At 37.6% G+C, this 18363-nt stretch overlaps 1 protein-coding gene across 5 annotated transcripts in view; it reads right to left on the minus strand.

Annotated features, from left to right (window-relative positions):
* sipa1 (signal-induced proliferation-associated 1) overlaps nucleotides 1-18363 on the minus strand; it is a 62484-nt gene that overhangs the window by 23363 nt on the left and 20758 nt on the right. For 3 of the 5 annotated variants that reach the window (XR_013194646.1, XM_077201973.1, XM_077201974.1), the window contains exons 1-7: nucleotides 10718-11957; nucleotides 6383-6507; nucleotides 5561-5749; nucleotides 4962-5136; nucleotides 3881-3984; nucleotides 1214-1371; nucleotides 525-1128 (exon numbers count right to left, since the gene is read on the minus strand). Coding sequence is in view for 4 of the 5 variants with exons in the window: in XM_077201973.1 (XP_077058088.1) it covers nucleotides 525-1128; nucleotides 1214-1371; nucleotides 3881-3984; nucleotides 4962-5136; nucleotides 5561-5749; nucleotides 6383-6507; nucleotides 10718-11822 (2460 nt within the window). In the remaining variant the exon portion in view is untranslated. Of the gene's footprint in view, nucleotides 1-524; nucleotides 1129-1213; nucleotides 1372-3880; nucleotides 3985-4961; nucleotides 5137-5560; nucleotides 5750-6382; nucleotides 6508-10717; nucleotides 12331-16861; nucleotides 16979-18363 lie in introns of those variants that run through there. The other 2 variants (XM_077201976.1, XM_077201975.1) reach the window with 2 other exon arrangements.

Consider the following 18363-nt stretch of genomic DNA (forward strand, 5'->3'; position numbering starts at 1 on the left):
ATTTTAAAGATCCAAGTGGAGATAAATGTTATTTTGTCTCCCAAAAGAAAGAACATATTCTGAAGTGCCTGAAACAAGTCTTCAAATCCACTTTGGAATGGAAGGACATGGACTGGAATTGATACGGCAAAACCGAAGCCATCATTACTGTTTGTATCACTGTGTATCAAGAGCTGAGGAAGCCTCATGAGCTGAAATTTATACATGGTAATAGGAGTTTTGTTTCCGAAACAAACGGTAAACGGTGGACCAATCACAATAGACAGGGCCATCTGACCAATCAGAGCAGAGTAGGCTCTCGGAAAGGACGGGTTTAGAGAGACCGGATCCTTGATCAAACCATTTCAGACACTGAGAAAAGAGGTGATGCTGTAATGTATATTATGAGAAAATTAAAGTGTTTTTTGACCCTGGATGTATGTAAACCTATTTTAGGCGACCTCCAAAACAAATTTGAAACCTTTAAAATAGCATCATTGGGGCACTTTAAGTAATATAGATTTGCAAACTGCATTACATCTCACCTCCAGCCTCTGGACAACCTCCTTAATATCCTCAACTTGGCTGTCCAACATCATCATGGTCACTGCTTCGCCTCTCTCGTAGAAGATATCCAGGCAAAGACCACCCTGAGCTCCAGTCTCAGTCACGGCCTTCCAGCCGATGACATCACGACAGCTGCAATTGAACACGACTGTTCTAGTGGATCGCTCTATGAGCACGACTGACTCCGCTGAGACACCGAGCAGGCAGGACAGGCTAAGACTGTTGCTCTCACTGCCCTGAACGACGGTGACGGCCCACACTAAAGCGCCTGCGCTATGAAGCTCTGCGCCTTTAGCTCCCTTAAACTTCTCTTTGCGCTTCCCGCCCAGTGAAAGAAGCGGAAATTTTGTGGAAGAATCAATGGGTGTGGTGGTGACGTAGTTTTCCGCTAGGTCTTTCAGGTACTCTTGCCGCGTGCGTGTGGCCATAGAGCGAAATTTTTCCGCTTTCTCAGCTGCGTTCTCTGCATTAATGGCTTTGGCAAGGAGAAAGTCCCGGAAAGCAGGGGAACGGGGGAAGCGTGCACCTTTAGGGAAGAGAGGACCAAAGAGCGGGATGTCCTTGGAACGAGTTACAGCAACTCTGCGAAAGGTGGAGATAAAGACAATTTTCATTTTTTGTTAACATTTTATTTTTTTTTATTTTTTTTATGTGTCTACTCTTTTACCTGTAATAGGTGTTCTCGGTGCAGGGCTCATTTACTTGGACAATGATGAACACATGCTGAAAGTGAGAACGGATGGCTTTGGGGGTGAAGGGTAAAGCACCTGGCTCTTGGAAGACTATTGTGATAATATCATTCCCTATGTGTCTCTTCCTCAGTAACTAGAAGAGAAATAGAGAAAACAGAAACTTAGATATTATGCTGACAAAAATACTGTAAGTTAGTTAACTTGGAAGTGCTTGAGGACAATATTTGTATTCTAAATGTAGTGAATTATTCTTAATTATGACTTGTGTTGTGTACTTCAAATCATATAGTAGTACATTTTTAAAAACTGTACTTGCAGATAATATAATATGAATTAAATAAAAGGCTTAATGCAGTGATTCTCAAAGTGTGCCCGCAAGGGTATCAGAGTCTGAAATTTAAGTGTCCTAAAACATTCTTCATGTTTTCACACGTAAGTATATTATTTTCAAGTATATTATTTATTTTCTGTAATAGGTACAGTTTTTAAAAGTATGCTAAAGTGTACTTCTTTTTCACCAGGGGAGACATATGTTCACTGCACGACGTTTACGTTTCATAAATTTGATCTCAACACTGCATTGGCTCCCTATTAAACATCGTATACATTGTAAAAGATTGCTGATTACTTACAAAGCACTAAATGGTTTAGCTCCCCAGTACTTGAGCGAGCTCTTAATGCATTATAGTCCTTCACGTCTATTGCCTGGCCAGTTGATAATACCTAGAATATCAAAATCGACTTCTGGCAGTAGATGCTTTCCTATTTAGCAGCAAAACTTTGGAACAATCTTCCTAACATTGTCCAGGAACCAGACACAGTTAAAATCTAGACTAAAAACAAAGTTCTTTGGCTTAGCATACACATAACACATTATAGACTTATATAATTCAATGTTAGGCTGCATAGTTTAGATCAGCCGGAACCAGGAACACTTCCCATAAATCCTGATGTACTTGGTACATCAAAAGAAGGATGGCGTCTACGCTAATTTTAGTCTCTCTGTTTATCCAGAGGTTTAACGCAAACCGCCGGATCCAGGCCATATCCAGATCTGATGAAGAACCATCGCATGGACACGACGACAACGCATCCCTAAAGTGCCAGCCTCATCAACACTGTGAAGGGCTCATGGACACCTCAACAAACTCATCTCCAAACCGGCTCTGACCCCCTACCAGATGGAACTGGATAAATATTGTGAAAGTTCTGTCACAATCTGACTTCTGACCTATAATGCTACCTAAATCATAATCATAGACGTTCGTTGGTCAAAGGAGGACTGGCCCCCTGACTGAGCCTGGGTTGTCCCAAGGTTTTTTTCTCCATTCTGTCACCTGATGGAGTTTTGGTTCCTTGCCACTGTTGCCTTTATTGCCTTTCTTCGCCTTTGTCGCCATTGGCTTTTGGCTTGCTTAGTTGGGGACATTTCAATTTATATTTAAAAATATAGTTAAAACACTACTTTCCTGTTATCTCTGTAAAGCTGCTTTGAAACAATATGTATTGTGAAAAGCGCTATATAAATAAAGGTGACTTGACTTGATGTGTATGTTGGAAATGGCATATAAAAGTTTTAATGCCCATTTTGTTATTGCAAAGTTATTAAACAGGACCCTAGGGCCAGTTGCACTAGCTGTGTTACAACTTAACCTAGTTTTGACTAAGTTACAACGCTCTTCCAAATATTTTTGAGTCACACCATTAAACTTGAAGCGTAACTCTATAAGTATAAACTAAATATTTACGGAAGCCTCTGATCAGGAGTAATGGTTGGAATAAAATAGCAGAGAACATTGTGTGAATATATTATTTTGTTAGAGGCTGTTAAGCACAAACCCGTCCTAAATATTGCACCGCTGTGTGCATCGATCTATGTTGTGCATGCCAATTAAAATTAATAATAATAAATGTCATCACTTATGTTTTTTTTGTATCAGTATTTATTTATTAATCCTTATTCCTTTTAAATACAGTTTCTGAATGTTATTTTTGCAACATATAAAAATACCTATTATGATCACAGTTAAGTAGTATCGTATTTAATTGAACTTATTTTTACTGTTAGTTACGTAAGGCAAAAGTTCGAATAAATAAACTGATAAACTGAATAATAAACGGATAAACTGAAATTCACAGCATTTCAACAACTTCTGGTCACGTATTTGAAGGCTACTATAGGAATATATATATTATGGAGAGCTTACGAACTACTAGCTACGTTCTGCCTTAAGAACAATTGGTCAAAATTACAGAGTTAACTAGTAGTTACTAGGTTTCTAGTGTGGACTTTACGTTCCAATTTCAGAAAAAAGTTACTAATGGCTGGTGCAACCCTACCCAGGTCTCTTGCTTGACTAAAAATAAAAAAAACTGAAAAGGGCTATTTATTGCAAGTTACCAGTGACACTTTTCATCTCTTTACTATTATATTTTGAATATTATATATTGTCAAACAACATATTAAAGATAAGGAATTCAACACATTTATATTTACAATTTGCAGATAGATATAAGTTCCTAAAAGTTATTCTATTGCTGATTCATATCATTGTCCTGTTAATAATACGAGTAATGGTCTTTAGAAATGACTGTAAGTGGTGCTCAGTTTTAAGGGGATATTCTCTGGTTCTGTGAGTTACCTGTTGTGTATTGTTGGATGTGTATGGAAGCATGGTGGAGACATGGAACATGATCTCGTAATCCTGGTAGCGAGTATACAGTGAGTGTGTTCCCGTGGAGTCAGCTGCAGATAACAAACACACAAACACTATCATTACACACAAAATCAAAATCTGTTATTTACTATGTGAATATATTTTAAAATGTAATTTATTCCTGTGATGCAAAGAATCTTCAGCATCATTATTCCAGTCTTTAGTGTCACATTAGCCGTCAGAAATCCTTCTAATATGTTGATTTGCTGCTCAAAAAAACAGTTCTTATTATTCGTTTTTTTTAAATTATTTTATAAATAGAATAGTTCAAACAAACAGCATTCATTAGATTTTTTTCATACCTTTCATCTTTACTCTCATATTTGAATAATTGAATGCATCCTTGCTGAAGAAAAGTATTAATTTCTTAAAAAACATTTTACTGAACCTTAACCTTTTAAAACAAGAAAAATAAGCAATTACAATTACAATGTGTGTGGTACTGGTAAACCAGACAGTAATAACGGAAAGTGTTTACCTTGTGAGGACATTTATTTGGTCCCCATGAGGAAAACAGCTTATATATCATACTAAACTATGTTTTTTGAAAGTGAAATAATGTAGAATCTGTTTTATGTGATGGTTGTGCTTAGAGTTATGGGAAAATAATACAGTTTGTACAATATAAAAAATCATTATGTCAATGGAAAGTCCCCATAAACCCAACATGGTGTGTGTGTGTGTGTGTGTGTGTGTGTGTGTGTGTGTGTGTGTGTGTGTGTGTGTGTGTGTGTGTGTGTGTGTGTGCGTGCGTGCATGCGTGTGTGTTCTTGTATATATGGTTTATGAGGACAAATTTGTATAATGACATGAATATAAACAAATATGTATAATGACATATTACAATGTTAACATGGTTTATGAGAACACCTTGTAAACCAAATGGCTTAAAAAAACATACTAAACAGTGTTTTTTTTTAAATAAAAAAAGGCAGAAAGTTTTCTGTCCTTTGGGTAGGGGCAAGGGGGTAAAGTTAGTGTAGTGTGTGTGTGTGTGTTTTCTTACTTTTGGTGTCTAGTTGAGCTCTGTATTTCTCCCAGGCCTTGAGTCGCACTCTGTCTCCAAGAAGGTCCAGAAACTCGTCAAACACTGGGCCAGCACTCTCATTGTTATACATGTCCTCTTCAGTACTCTGTCCTGCTCTGCAGTACATAACCCCCACCTTACGCTGGAAATTCAGCTTTACACACACACATACACACCCATTAACAATGATGAAATTACGGTTGCTTATCCAACTAGTTTTCTACACAAAAACACCTGTCTTTCATTACTTTCAGTAATGATGCTGAAAATTCAGCTTTGCCATCAAATGAATAAATTACATTTTAAAATATATTACAATTGAAACCAGATATTTTGAATTGCAATAATATTTCACAATATTACAGTTTTTACTGTCCAATAAATGCAGGCTTGGTGAGCAGAAGAGACAAACATTTTTAATTATTACAAACTTTTGACTGCCAGTGTCATATAAAGACATGTATATCCATACATGCATTCGGTATGCACCTTATTTTTATTAGCGTTTCAGTAACCTTCAAACACGAATTGTAAGTACACCAGAATTACAGAAAGCAGCTCAATGTAAAATCACTTACCCCCTGCTCATCCAGTTTAAGGAGTGTGTCTCTGACTTTAGGGGAAGTGGAGGCCAGTCTGAGGCAATGTAGGTTGAGATCAGGCAAAATAAACTCCAGCAGTCTCTTGGGTGAAAGGCCACGTGGCGTGGTGTGACGTGCTGCGGAGGGAACAGACTCCTCCAGGATTGAACCTCTCAGGGTCTTCAGCTGCAGGAAGATGACAGGGACAAGATCAATTCATGAGAGCAAAAGACCTAGTGTAGACTTAAAGGGGTTATATCATATATATTTTATTTATTTTTTCCCTGAGGTTGATCATATTAGTCGTGTATTCAAAATTATATAAAGGTGCAGCTTTAAAACCTCATAAAAAAGGTTGAATTTAAAATGAGCCTCTACCTCCTAAGAGGTCATAGTAGCAATGTTTCTTTAAAAGACACTAATTTATTTTTCTGTCTGTAAAAAGTTGAATACATATCTTAATCTATGTAAAGTACAGAGTTGTGGCCCGAGGACAGGAGCTTTTAGAGGTAGTGAGTAATAATTTAATGCTATGAGTTGTTGTTGTTGTTTTTTCTTAAAAGAGAAAAATAAATGAAATGGTACATTTGTGTATGAATTTCCTTGTGATTTCATTAATTCTAAAAAAAAAAACATAACAAACAAAAAGCGTAAAGACAGAGGGTGGAAAATTGTCTAATTTGTGGCAACATAAGTGGACCTCAAGGAAAATATAAACATGATACAGTATAGGATATAATTCCTTTAAACGATTGAGTGAAAAGGCTTCAAAATGTATTTTTCGACTTATTCTATGTGTGAGAGAGGTCTTGTATTTACTTCAGTGGTCCTGAAAATGATTCTGTAGTTGTACTGGGACCCACTTGATCCCTCTTTTTCCTCCCTGCGAAAGCTGACAGCCACTGGCCCCAAACGTTCGTCGATGCCAAAGAAATTCTGATGGTCTGGTTTACAAGAAAGAAAAGATGTTAATAATTAATACAAAATGTTAACAATTAATAGTTAACAGTTAATACAAAATGCTGTAAATAATTAAAAAGTGAAAGTGAAAACAATATAAACAAACACCAGAATATTAAACACTGGAATAAGAGAAAACTATGATTGTGAAACCTTTAAAGGCTCATTACAGAGATGAATAAGCATAAATGATGGCCAAACTACTGTTTGATAGTGTCAAGAGTCTGAGTGAAGTGTGTTTCACCTGCCTTTATTTTGAGTCTGAGCTTTTTTTAATTTCTTTTTTTTTTTTAGCTTTTTTCAACATACTTTGACATCAGACTTGTATTGATGTCTTTATGTATGAACATACTGTATTTGTCGATGTTCAGAACTTAATAGCCAATAGTGCTTTGTCTACATCAAAGCCTGGCAAAGCTGCACTTTACTGCTTGTTACAGCCACAGTTGTAATTAAAATGAAGGATAACAGATTCCCCCCTTTAAGATTTAATATGCAACTGTTTCTACAGTAAAACTGTGACATTTTTGTAGTGAAATGTGTAGTTTTAAAATATAATTTGTTTATATTTGTGCGTTGCATTCTTTGCAATCCTATCCTAGCATTTGATTAGACAGAAAATAGAATAATAGTCTGACGTGGAGAACGAGTCATCCAAATTGTTGATCTGTCCTCTCTGCTTAAGAGCTCTGCTGTTATTCACTAAACTTTTGCATCACATTTGATGTGCAGGGGCCTTTACAGTCAGAAATATTGGTCTTGGAAGACAAATAAATACTAAAGAACAAGAAGGAATACAATAACAGTATGTTGGTTTGACAAAAGCAATAACAGACATGGTTACAACACTCTCAGAAAAAAAGTACAAAAGCTGCACCTTTACAACAGTTTGTCACTGGGGCTAAAAGAGCCAACTTTGTACTTTATCTGCCCCTAAAAGTTGCATATTAGTAGCAGGGGTGTCAAACTCAGTTCCTGGAGGATCACTGTCCTACAGAGTTCAGCTCCAACCCTAATTAAACACACCTGAACCAGCTAATCATGGTCTTCAGGATTACTAGAAACAAAGATCTGCTGCGTCCCAATTCGCGTACTATCCGTCCTAAATAATATTTGAAATTAAAATTAGTGTGTCCCAAATCATAGTATGATCAAATGAGTATCCCAAAGATACCCCGATGGTCTACTTTTTCCGGTTAGAATTCAAAGTGCAGATCTGTGCACACCATAGATATGTATGAGTAGATGCCACATTTCACCAGTCCAGAAATGTTGGCGCGCCCACCATATTGCAACGGTCAGCGTGTCATCACTCACAGTAAGAATCAATGATGCCACAACATTGCGCCGCTTCTGGCTGTGAAACTGCCGAGTTTTAAATTACCATAGAAATGGGATAACCTTTCACAGGTGAAAATGTGTTGGTTACTGTTTTATATTTATTAACTCAATCATGTTTTTACTATGGTACTTTTCATGTTTTTACTTTTACTATGGTAACTCTTTAATGTCGTGTCATCTTGTATTGTGTTAGTTTAGCAAATTTATCTGCTGAAGTCTATTTCAAAGATATTCATACATGCATCTAACTACGGTTGCAGACGCTCAGTCAACTTGCTCTCGAAATATCACGGACCGATAAATAAAGCGGATAGTTTACGTTTCAATTGTCCCATTGAAACGGCCTCTAATGAGGTATCTACATATATATATGTATATATATATATATATATATATATATATATATATATATATATATATATATATATATTATATATATACACACACATACCAATCACATTACTGCCTTGACATCATTGAATATCGTTCAGAGTTGTGCGACAGTCAATCACTGTTTGCAGATACCATAAAAATGAATGAGAAGTGCCGTAAACTGAATCATACCTGTCGCACAATTGTCCGTGACTTCTCTTATAAAACTTAAAAAAATTAGATCAATTCAAAATGAATGTCTAAGAGAAAACATGTTGAAGATTAGCCATTGGGCTGTCAAGTCATTAAATAAGCTATTTCCTCACAAAAGTGGTTTATTCAGTGTTGTGAAGCCTCTCCTTAATTGACATCCTTTAAAGGGGTGGTAAAACACGATTTCACTTTTCTAACTTTAGGTAGTGTGTAATGTTGCTGTTTGAGCATAAACAAAATCTGCAATGTTACAGCGCTCAAAGTTCAAAGCAAAGGGAGATATTTGTTTTTAAAAATTCGATTTCTACAGCAAATGACTGATTTTGGACTACACGACATTCATCCGGGGTTGCTGACGTCAGCAAATCCCATTATTTACATAAACCCCTCCTCTGAGAATACTTAATAAGCGGGCGAGGCCATTTTATATTGCTGTTTTGGAGATGAGTTGTCGCAATGCCGTCGAAACGCTGCTGTTATTTTCATCCCGGTTGCAGGTCCACTTTGTTCAGCCTTTCTAGGGACGAGGGAGTTAGGGATCAATGGTTAAAATTTATTTTATGACCCAAATCATAATTATGACCCAAATCTCGCTCTCTGTGCTGAACATTTTACGGAGGAAAGCTTCCACAATCGTGGCGAGTTCAATGCAGGATTTAAACAACGGCTTGTCCTGAAAGATGGAGCAGTTCCAATTTTAAAGACAGAAGCTGTTGTTTATGGCCCACAACCTGTAAGTATGATTTATTTTTCGTCGATGTGTTTTCCTGTAATAGTTCATATTGTTAATTGTACGTCGTAGCAAGGAAGTAAACAAATGACAATGCTGTTTGGCTCTGCTGGTTTGTTAAATGCTCATTTATACTTAACGTTATCCGACAAACACCTAACGTAACAAACTTTTTTTTTTTTATCTCAACAGCAAACTTGGAATTAGTGTAAATTATTCTTTGATTAGAGCTTTTATGTTTATCTACATGCTTGTTTATCTACAGGCATGCTAAATATGGTTCTGTGTTTGATTTGGCAGCCGATGTTTAGTGTTCGTTTTGGGTTAATAGTTCTGTCGACAGATATTTGTCTAAAATCATTCTAAAAATACAAAAGTAACGGTGGCATACAGTCAGAACCGATCACTATAGATCCATAGTCTTTACTCAAAAAAATCCCTTTGAGGACTGTAGTATAATTTGTTAGAACTATTATATGAAATTCTTGTTTATGAAGCAATTTTTTTTGTAATTCTGTAATAATTAGTACAATTAAATAACAGCGTATCTAAAAAGTAAAGAGAGAACAACAAAAAACACACCTTTCTGAAACAGCCGTTCTTGAACAGGTTCTGCTCGATCATCTTCACTAACGTTTCCCCGGGTCCCATTGGTTTTATTGACCCCATTGTTTATAATACACCAAAGCACAAACTATGGTAAAGGTAAGGGGCGTGACGTTTCCGGAAAACATGAACTAGACGGTTAGCGAATCAAAACACACAGGGCCAGCTAACCAATCTGAGCCCATTGCGTATTTTTGAGGGACTGGCTTCATAGAACCCGGAAACCATCAGACCGTTTTTACAAGGAGGGGCAGAGCAGTGTAGAATAAAGGTAAAATATATGAAAAATAATGCAATTTAAAAAAAAACAAAGCATGAACACATCTTACAGTGCACCCCACAAACACAATCAAGCCTTCGAAAAACCAACCCTTTAAAAAAACAACAAAAAACATGCCTCTTGACTCCTTCCCTAGGTATGCTTTTTTATGGCTAAGGTTGCAAGCTTGCCTTCAAGTGGCTTTGCTAGAAACTTCCAGGCAGGTGGTCGTCCAGGAGCAGAGTTTGACACATGTGCCTTACAGTGTTTAGTAGTACCCCTTAAGGCAGGTGTTTCCAACCAGGTTCCTGGAGCACTCCCAATACTAAACACGAAGTGTTTGGGAGATATACCTTAAGATAAGTTCAGTTCCAACCTTGCTCCAACACACCTGTCTGCAATTATCAAGTGCTCTGAAATATCTTAATTAGCTGCTTCAGATTAGCTGTTTGATCAAGGTTGGAGCTGAACTTTGCAGGAAGGTATAGATCTCCAGTAAAAGGATTGGGCACCACTCTTTTAAGGCTAAAGTCCATGCTGTTGTACCCCTAAAAGTAAAATTTTTGCATATTTATTCTGAGAGTGAATTAGACTAAGCAATGAAAACGAGTATATGATATGTTTCTTCAAAAAGAGCAAACAAGCAAAAGTGTTTCGCTACACACACCCTCACCTTTCATGTAAAAGTACTTGTGATAGTAACGAGCCCCAAGGTCTGCATGCTCTATGAAGTAGTTACTTTTTCCCTGGGGCTGGATGTGGCTCTCCCTGGGCTCCTCTAATACTGAAACAGCATCGTTGGGGCTTTGAAGACTTCTCCACCTGCACCTGCTGTGCAGGCCAAGCCCCACGCTCTCCTCGCCACCCATCTCATTCCGAAAGTGAGGACAGCTGAGCAGGAGATCATTATCATTCCCATCTCCTTCGTCCAGCAAAGACTGCTCTACATCTTCTGAAATAATCCCACTTCCTGTGCCGCTCCCTCCACCCTGAGAAACTGAGGAAGGTGTGGATTGAGAGAGCGGACGGAGTTGAGAGGCAGCTGACGCACCAGATGTGATGTTCTTCTTGCGCCCAATGCTGTCCCGATTAGTAGCAGCCTCCGACAGGTCAAATAGGATACTCTGTACGTCATAGTGTGCAAAATTGCGCACCCAAGCACCGCCTGGGACTTGTTCACAGGAAAACTGAGTGGCTGGCGGAGGGGATGGTTTGGCCTTTTTACCGAGCCCTTCTGGTTTTGGGGGCTTGACTGGTTTTGAAGTGTCTACTGCTGGAGAACAGTTTGCTTGATACAAGCCGTCCACCTCAGGAGGTGCCTCTTGCAGCCCCAAAAGAAGAAATGGATCTCTGAAGCGCAAGGCATTGGGACTGAGAACGCCTTGTTCTACGCACTGTGTCTGTCGCTCCAGCGAGGAGAGGCTGCCGTATTCTCGGTGGAGGTACTCCCCCTGCCCCGCAGTCAGAGTTTTGTCTCCCCCTGCCCGGAGCAACTTCCTCCCGACCTGCCCCGTTGAATCCAAATCGCCAAGGGTGACATCACTGTTGCTGCGCTGCATTATGTGTCCACGACCCACTGTCCTCAGATTCAGTGCAGCTGCGTTGGGTGTGACGCTGTCACAGTTTGTTCCCTCTGGCTCTCTCCTCGGGGGCCATTCGGCCACGACTCGTGTCCGCACACTTCCACCATCCTGCTTGGGGTCAAAGTTCACTCTCGCTAGGGGCGGGCGTGGACTCTGCCTGCGGAACTTGCGGATGAAGAGATCGTCTGATTGCATGATGCCCTGATGATTTGAAGTTGTGGGAAGCTCTTACTTTTCAGATTCCCTTGCCCCTTTTTCTTACTTCTCCCCACCAAATTACTGCATCTGTGTGAATAAGTCAGGAGTTTTTGAGGAACTTAAGTGACGGACACAAATGTTTCTGTTCTAGCCATGAAGACCTAAATTCTCCAGCACTGCCAGCAGAACTCCGTTCAATAGGTTCCTCATTCACTAAAATATTCAGAAGGGCTGAGCGCAACCTTCTTCCTTGGAATAAAATAACAGCCGCGCAGGCTCCAGATATGATTTCAATCTCTCATTAACCATCTTAAATTCTAATACACAACAGTACTCTAATCATTAATGTTATAGGCCAAACCCCAGCTTGGATTAAAGTTGGACCTCCTATTGACTCCCAGTCTGGTTTATTCTGAGTCAGGTACACCTCGTTGTGACTCTATGTTCATGGCCAACCACAAGCTCTGTGCCCTTAGAGACCACGGCTGTATCCTCCACTTAATTCCTGAAAAACAATGGCATGTAGGTTATTAATAGGTTGTACATGATAATAAATGTAATATAGATAGCATTTTTGTAAAATACATTTTGTGCTTGGGCAACACAAACATTTTCCTAGAGCAGCACTATAGGTCAGTACAGGGCGCAGCTCACACACACACACAGACAGCTGGTTGGTCTTCTTACCACTCACCAAAAAGATTAATCATCTCTAATCCAGCTTTGTTTTTTGGTGAAACTGCCAAATTAAAATGTAAACAAATGTGCCCCATTCCTGGAATACACACACTGACATACTAATGATTTGTTTTAAATAATGTATAAGCGAGCTGGTTTTGACCAAGGGGCTGCTTACAATTAGTACAATGACAACAACAAAAAATATGCAAAATGCCCAAAACATTGAATGTATACATGTATGTAGGTGTGTAATTGGGCATGTAATACCTGACACAAACATAAACAAATCTAACAAATAATGCACATATGTCTTGCACAAAAAAAAGAAAAAAAAAAGAAAAATAAATCAGAGGCCTATCTTAAAGTTAACGCAAACAAGATGTGGTTGCTCAGGTAGAACAGTTTTCATTTTGATACACTTCCTTTCAGTCAAAAATAGCATACAGACTATGCGTACATCAGACCACATCCACCCAGCTGACCTGCACAATAGCTGCTCTACTCACAAGAGGAGGGGGCTTCCTGCTAACTTTGCCAATACATTGGAAAGTACTCATACAATATGCAACATTGTTTGTCAGGTTTTTTAGCCCATGTTGCATGATTTTTTTTGCCTTATGATTTGGTCTGCTTCCATCCTCTTTCACAATCTCTATCTCTACATTCTGGTTTGTTGGGTAAAGGAGGGAGAGGAAGATTAATATCGCAGACACATGCATGATAAGCTAACTTTGTTTTAATAAAATCATTCATAGCTTGTCTACTCTGTCAGATGTAGCGTCACACATTAAGTTTGGCACATGTACAGTAGTTTATTCAGTAGAAATTTTACTGATAAAAACTTTATTAGCGAACATGCAGTTGAAATAGTTCACACAATCAATCAATTAATGTTTTTGATCAATGTTATTATGACCTTTTACTAGTAAAAATGGTATTTTGACTAGACATAATTTGAATTCTATTATAGAGCTCAATCAAATTTCTACTTGTTTTCATCATGCAAAACAAAGCTGTTTATTGTTTATTAATTTGTATCTCTTTCTATACAAATCTTGCCTGAGGTAGACATTGTCAGTTTTGTATATTGGCAAAAGATCATTTATAAGTTTATTTTAAAAAATATATTAAACATTCTTTAATTCATCGATCCATTTTCAATGTAAAACTAAATACTATTGTACAATTCATAATTTCAGTCCAGAGATGACTCCCAGAGATACAGCAGATTCAAGTGTTAATGCTCTGACTGCAACTGATTTAACTCCTGCTACACAAGGACTTATTTCTTGGACTTATTCACTGCCCACAACGCTTAACCGCCTGGATGCAATTACGATAATGAGTTGAATGAAGAGCTCTAAAATGCAATTCTGACTAGTAAGAATTTCTATTGTAGATGTCTTTAATTACATTTAGTAATAATTAATTTGATGATATCTATAATGCTACTCATAATTGCACTTGTTAAGATCTTAAAATTATTTATAGTTATAATAATTCTCACTAAATGTAATAATTTCAAATGTAGTTCCATTTGACTAGTATAAATATAATTCTGACTACTCAAAACTGAATTATGACTAGTTGTAATTGTTTTTTACAGTTAATTACAGTTACTGATTCCGGCAATTCTCAAAATGAGATTACCACTGTCAATCTCAGTTTGTCTAATCAATAATCGTAGTTAAAATTATAGATATCTACAGTTAATTAAGTAACTTAAGCAAAACATAAATGTGATATTTTTTGTTTTATTTCTATTAGACAGCTTGAATTGAACTTAACTTAGAATTGTTACATGTAAAAACACAACTGCAGATATCTAAAATAAAAAGCAAAACAAAACAATGGAAGTCAATTCAGACAAGTGAATTACTACTCAACATTGCATTGTAAATATCCCCCAAATGAATTATTACAAAATTGCATTTTCAGATATCTTTGATGTGAATTATTACTAGTTAAAATTAGAGGGTGCACCAATTCCACTTTTCCTTTTCGGATTCCAATAACTGAATTCTGCTTATTAGCCAATACAGATCCGATACCAGGACTGCTTTCTTTCTTAACCAGTTTATAATATCTATACTTGTGTATATATATATATATATATATATATATATATATATATACACATACATACATACATACATACAATTGTTAGAAATAGACACAATAACATCCATGGGTGATGCGCAGTATTGGATTTGTCTGACAGATTTGACAACAAAGGTCCATGTCCGTGCAGATACTGTATCAATCCAGGTAGGATCTGTGCATCCCATGAAAAAACTGCATTACAAATATCTAAAATTGCACTAGTCCAAACTGAATTACAACCAATAATGCATGGGAGCTTTTTAGGATAAAATGTCTTGTTGCCATCGACACTAAAAGGCACTTGCACAATGCACTAGACCCCAAGTGGTGCTCAAGCACCTGCCCAATAAATGCCCTTTTCTGCGTCATAAGTGTTTTTTTTTTATATAATATTTTTTATATATATAATTTTTTTATATATTTTATATTTGAGTTTTATTTAAATTTGGCACATGGCATCAATTCCCAATTAAGTGTGTTCCCGAAAACTGCGTAAGGGTCCCGCACGAGCCCCTGGCCCTCCCCCGCTTCTAGATCCCTCCTCATAGCCACCAGGCAAATCAAGCGGAGCAGCGTTCACTGACAGCCAGCAAGGTAACGATAGTGTTGTTTACCCTAAGCTTCGCATTGTTTGTAACAGCTGTCAAATTAAACCCCTATTGCAATATCTAGCCTAAATAGAGCCAGCCTAACTAATCAATAGCCCTACATTAAGGCCTACATAAACTCAAGCGTGTCTGGCATTGGCGTAAAATAGCTTCGCGCAGGGTCGAAAATACCACCAACACTAATAATAAAAAAAAAATGGCCGCAAAATTCAAGATATGAATTTTGTCTTTCATGTTTATATCATGTTGAGCAATATCACACGAGCAAAAGTGCTGTTTTCCCGAATATCAGCACGATTTCAAATGCAATTTTAATATTTTCATTTTAAAACAACAGTACCACAAACAAAGTTGATATTGATTTAAAATGTTAAACACAGTATTGTAAATTTTTGACTCTGTTTGCTCAAAATAACACAGCAACACAGTTGCGCATTCCTGCATGGTGTTTCGTTTATGAATGAATCAGCTGATTTGAACGAATCAGTGAATTAATATTTTTTTATTCTATATTCAAAAATGTACATTTAAAACACTCATTTCATAACATAATTACTGCAACTGTAATTGCAGTTTAATGCATCTAAGTAATAATGGTGTATTAATAATAGTAATAACAAACAGTAATAACTGTCAGTAATGCATAACAATGATTTTGCTCATTTACCAATTCCAGCATAATGCCAACAAAATAAATATGTATTTATTTATTTATTTAAATAAATAAATACATAAATAAATATGAAAGTGATTTAAAGGTGTTCTACAGTAACTAACTTGAGCACCTGCCCCCCCAAAATGTCTGCACTGCCCTGCACTATAATTTTTTTTAGCGTTTTGGTCAGATGTAAAAAGCAACCAATACTTCATAAACATAAAGCAAAATATACAGCTAGACACAAGTGAGGCCATTTGGGGTTCTTAAAAAAAAAAAAGATTAATTTATTATGTCATGAACTTCGCAAAGTTTGGTAAACCCAACCTTTTTTTTACCCTCACAATTCTGTTAAGACTGTTTAGTTTTAGCTCCAGTAATGTTTAGTGTTTGGACCTAATAAAAAATAAATAAAAACCTTTAAAATATAAAGTAGCCTATAGCTAGGCCCCATCATCTTCCAACATTTACTCAATGGATGGCTCTACACGTATCCACAGATGTCTGTGATAAACCCTGAATATCCACTGACCCTAGAACCGCCCCTGAGAAGGCTATATCATGTCTTTCTCAGCATCGTTTTTGTGCTGATGTGCCGTTTCTTTCTTATGAGCATCCATGCAGATTTCATCCAAATGTCGCTAAAAAGAGGGCAGTGTTGATGTGCAGTGAGAGTAATCAGTAATCTGCCTGCCTCTGAACAGACTCGTCCACGCTAAAACAAATATATATTATTTCACAAATATTATCTCTTTACAATAAAATTAGTGTTTAGATGAGCAGTTTAATTTCATAACAAAGGCTGCTCGCATGATATGAATCATTGGCTGCTACATGCCAAGCGGAACAGGACGAAGTAACCGAATGAACAAAGAAGCAAACGAGCACATCCTTTCTCACTAACAGGACGCTGAATGTCTTAATGCCGGTTGCATCAGTGGCATTTGGTGTCACTCGTATTAAAAATAGCGGTGTCGAATGAAACTCACCAACAACAAAGCGATGTCTGACAGCTGTCTAGTCTCTCTTTCCCCTCGCGTAATTCTTGTCGAACTGACGTCTTTTATGCTAAACCTAGCTCGACGAATATGCCGTTCTTGCACAGCGACTTCCTGTGATTTGCAACCTCGAGAACAGGTGCAGTGGTGCAGCGAGCCCTTCCGATGCGCGCGCCAGTGAAGCTCTAATACGCGAGCACTGCGGTGATGTATTTTAAAGGTGAACGACGAGGATTTGACGGTTTCATCTCTCTCTCTCTCTCTCTCTCTCTCTCTCTCTCTCTCTCTCTCTCTCTCTCTCTCTCTCTCTCTCTCTCTCGCACACATACACGCCCGCACGCACACACACACACACACTCGCTCACACGTCCTGATCTTATTTCACACTCTCCTTTCTTGAAATAGAAGACTTTTTACTGCAGATTTAGGGGCAAACGCACACTGAGCAAATGCAGCATAATCGAATGCCAGAATTCCCAGTGTTTCTCCGTCATATATTGTAAAGAACTAAGAACTAACTGAAACATTTAGTGTGAACTGTGTTGTGCATTTGACAAATTTGGTTATTTGTACTGGTTCGTTTCCTCTTTCTGAAAAGATAAAGAACTGAGACCCCATTCTCACTCCACATATTTAAGTGTCAGTTTCACTTCCAATTTTCTGACATTAGTAAATTTAGTACAACTTTTGTTGATGTGATCATCTGAGACACATTTGCACAAGGCTTTCATCAACCCACTCAGGTCCTCTGGTACAGCCTAATCAATTGGGCCTTTTTCATGTGGCATGTTTCTTTTCTGGCATTTATGTTTACACTACATAAAACATTTAGGATACATTATCAAACATCCTAAATATTTAATAGTGTCAATATGATTATCCTGCAGCCTCTCTCAACTGTTTTCACTTCCAAGTGTATCACCTGTTAATGTGGGTTCAAGCATGATTAATTGGTAGCTGAAAATAGCTGCAAATTTAACTGTCTCTGTTAAAACTTTCCACTTTCCCACAACTCCAACTAGAGTAAAGTAATGTTTTAACTTATGTATCTTATGTATCTGTTGAGAACATTTATGTTAACAAGAGAGAAAGGAAGCAAATTTATTCTATTTAATATTGTTTAGTCAACAGGATTTTTATACAGAGAAGAATCTATTGAGTTTAAGGAAAGTACCAGTTTAAGAAAGTATCGAGGGCTTGAATATTGTCCTTACTGAAGGTTTTGATGCAGCATTCAAACTGCACCTAATGGAAATACATGCGTTCCCTATCTGTCACTTCGACATTGTGTCGGGTACTGACACTTGGGTGTCGCACTTGGGAGCCCCAAACACCTCTGATACTTTGAGAAAAAGCCATGAGAATTGGCGAGTGGAATTTGCATGTGCCACTATCCCGGGCTCATGAGTAGAAAAGGAGATGGCGTACATCCACTCCTTCAGGTTTGTGCTGAGGAGCCGAGAACGTGTGCCAGCCATTCAGCAGGGAGTTCA

The sequence above is a fragment of the Siphateles boraxobius genome, unplaced genomic scaffold (assembly GCF_051911475.1).
Source record: "Siphateles boraxobius isolate OS27281-9 unplaced genomic scaffold, OSU_SipBor_1 48, whole genome shotgun sequence".
NCBI classification, from domain to species: domain Eukaryota; kingdom Metazoa; phylum Chordata; class Actinopteri; order Cypriniformes; family Leuciscidae; genus Siphateles; species Siphateles boraxobius.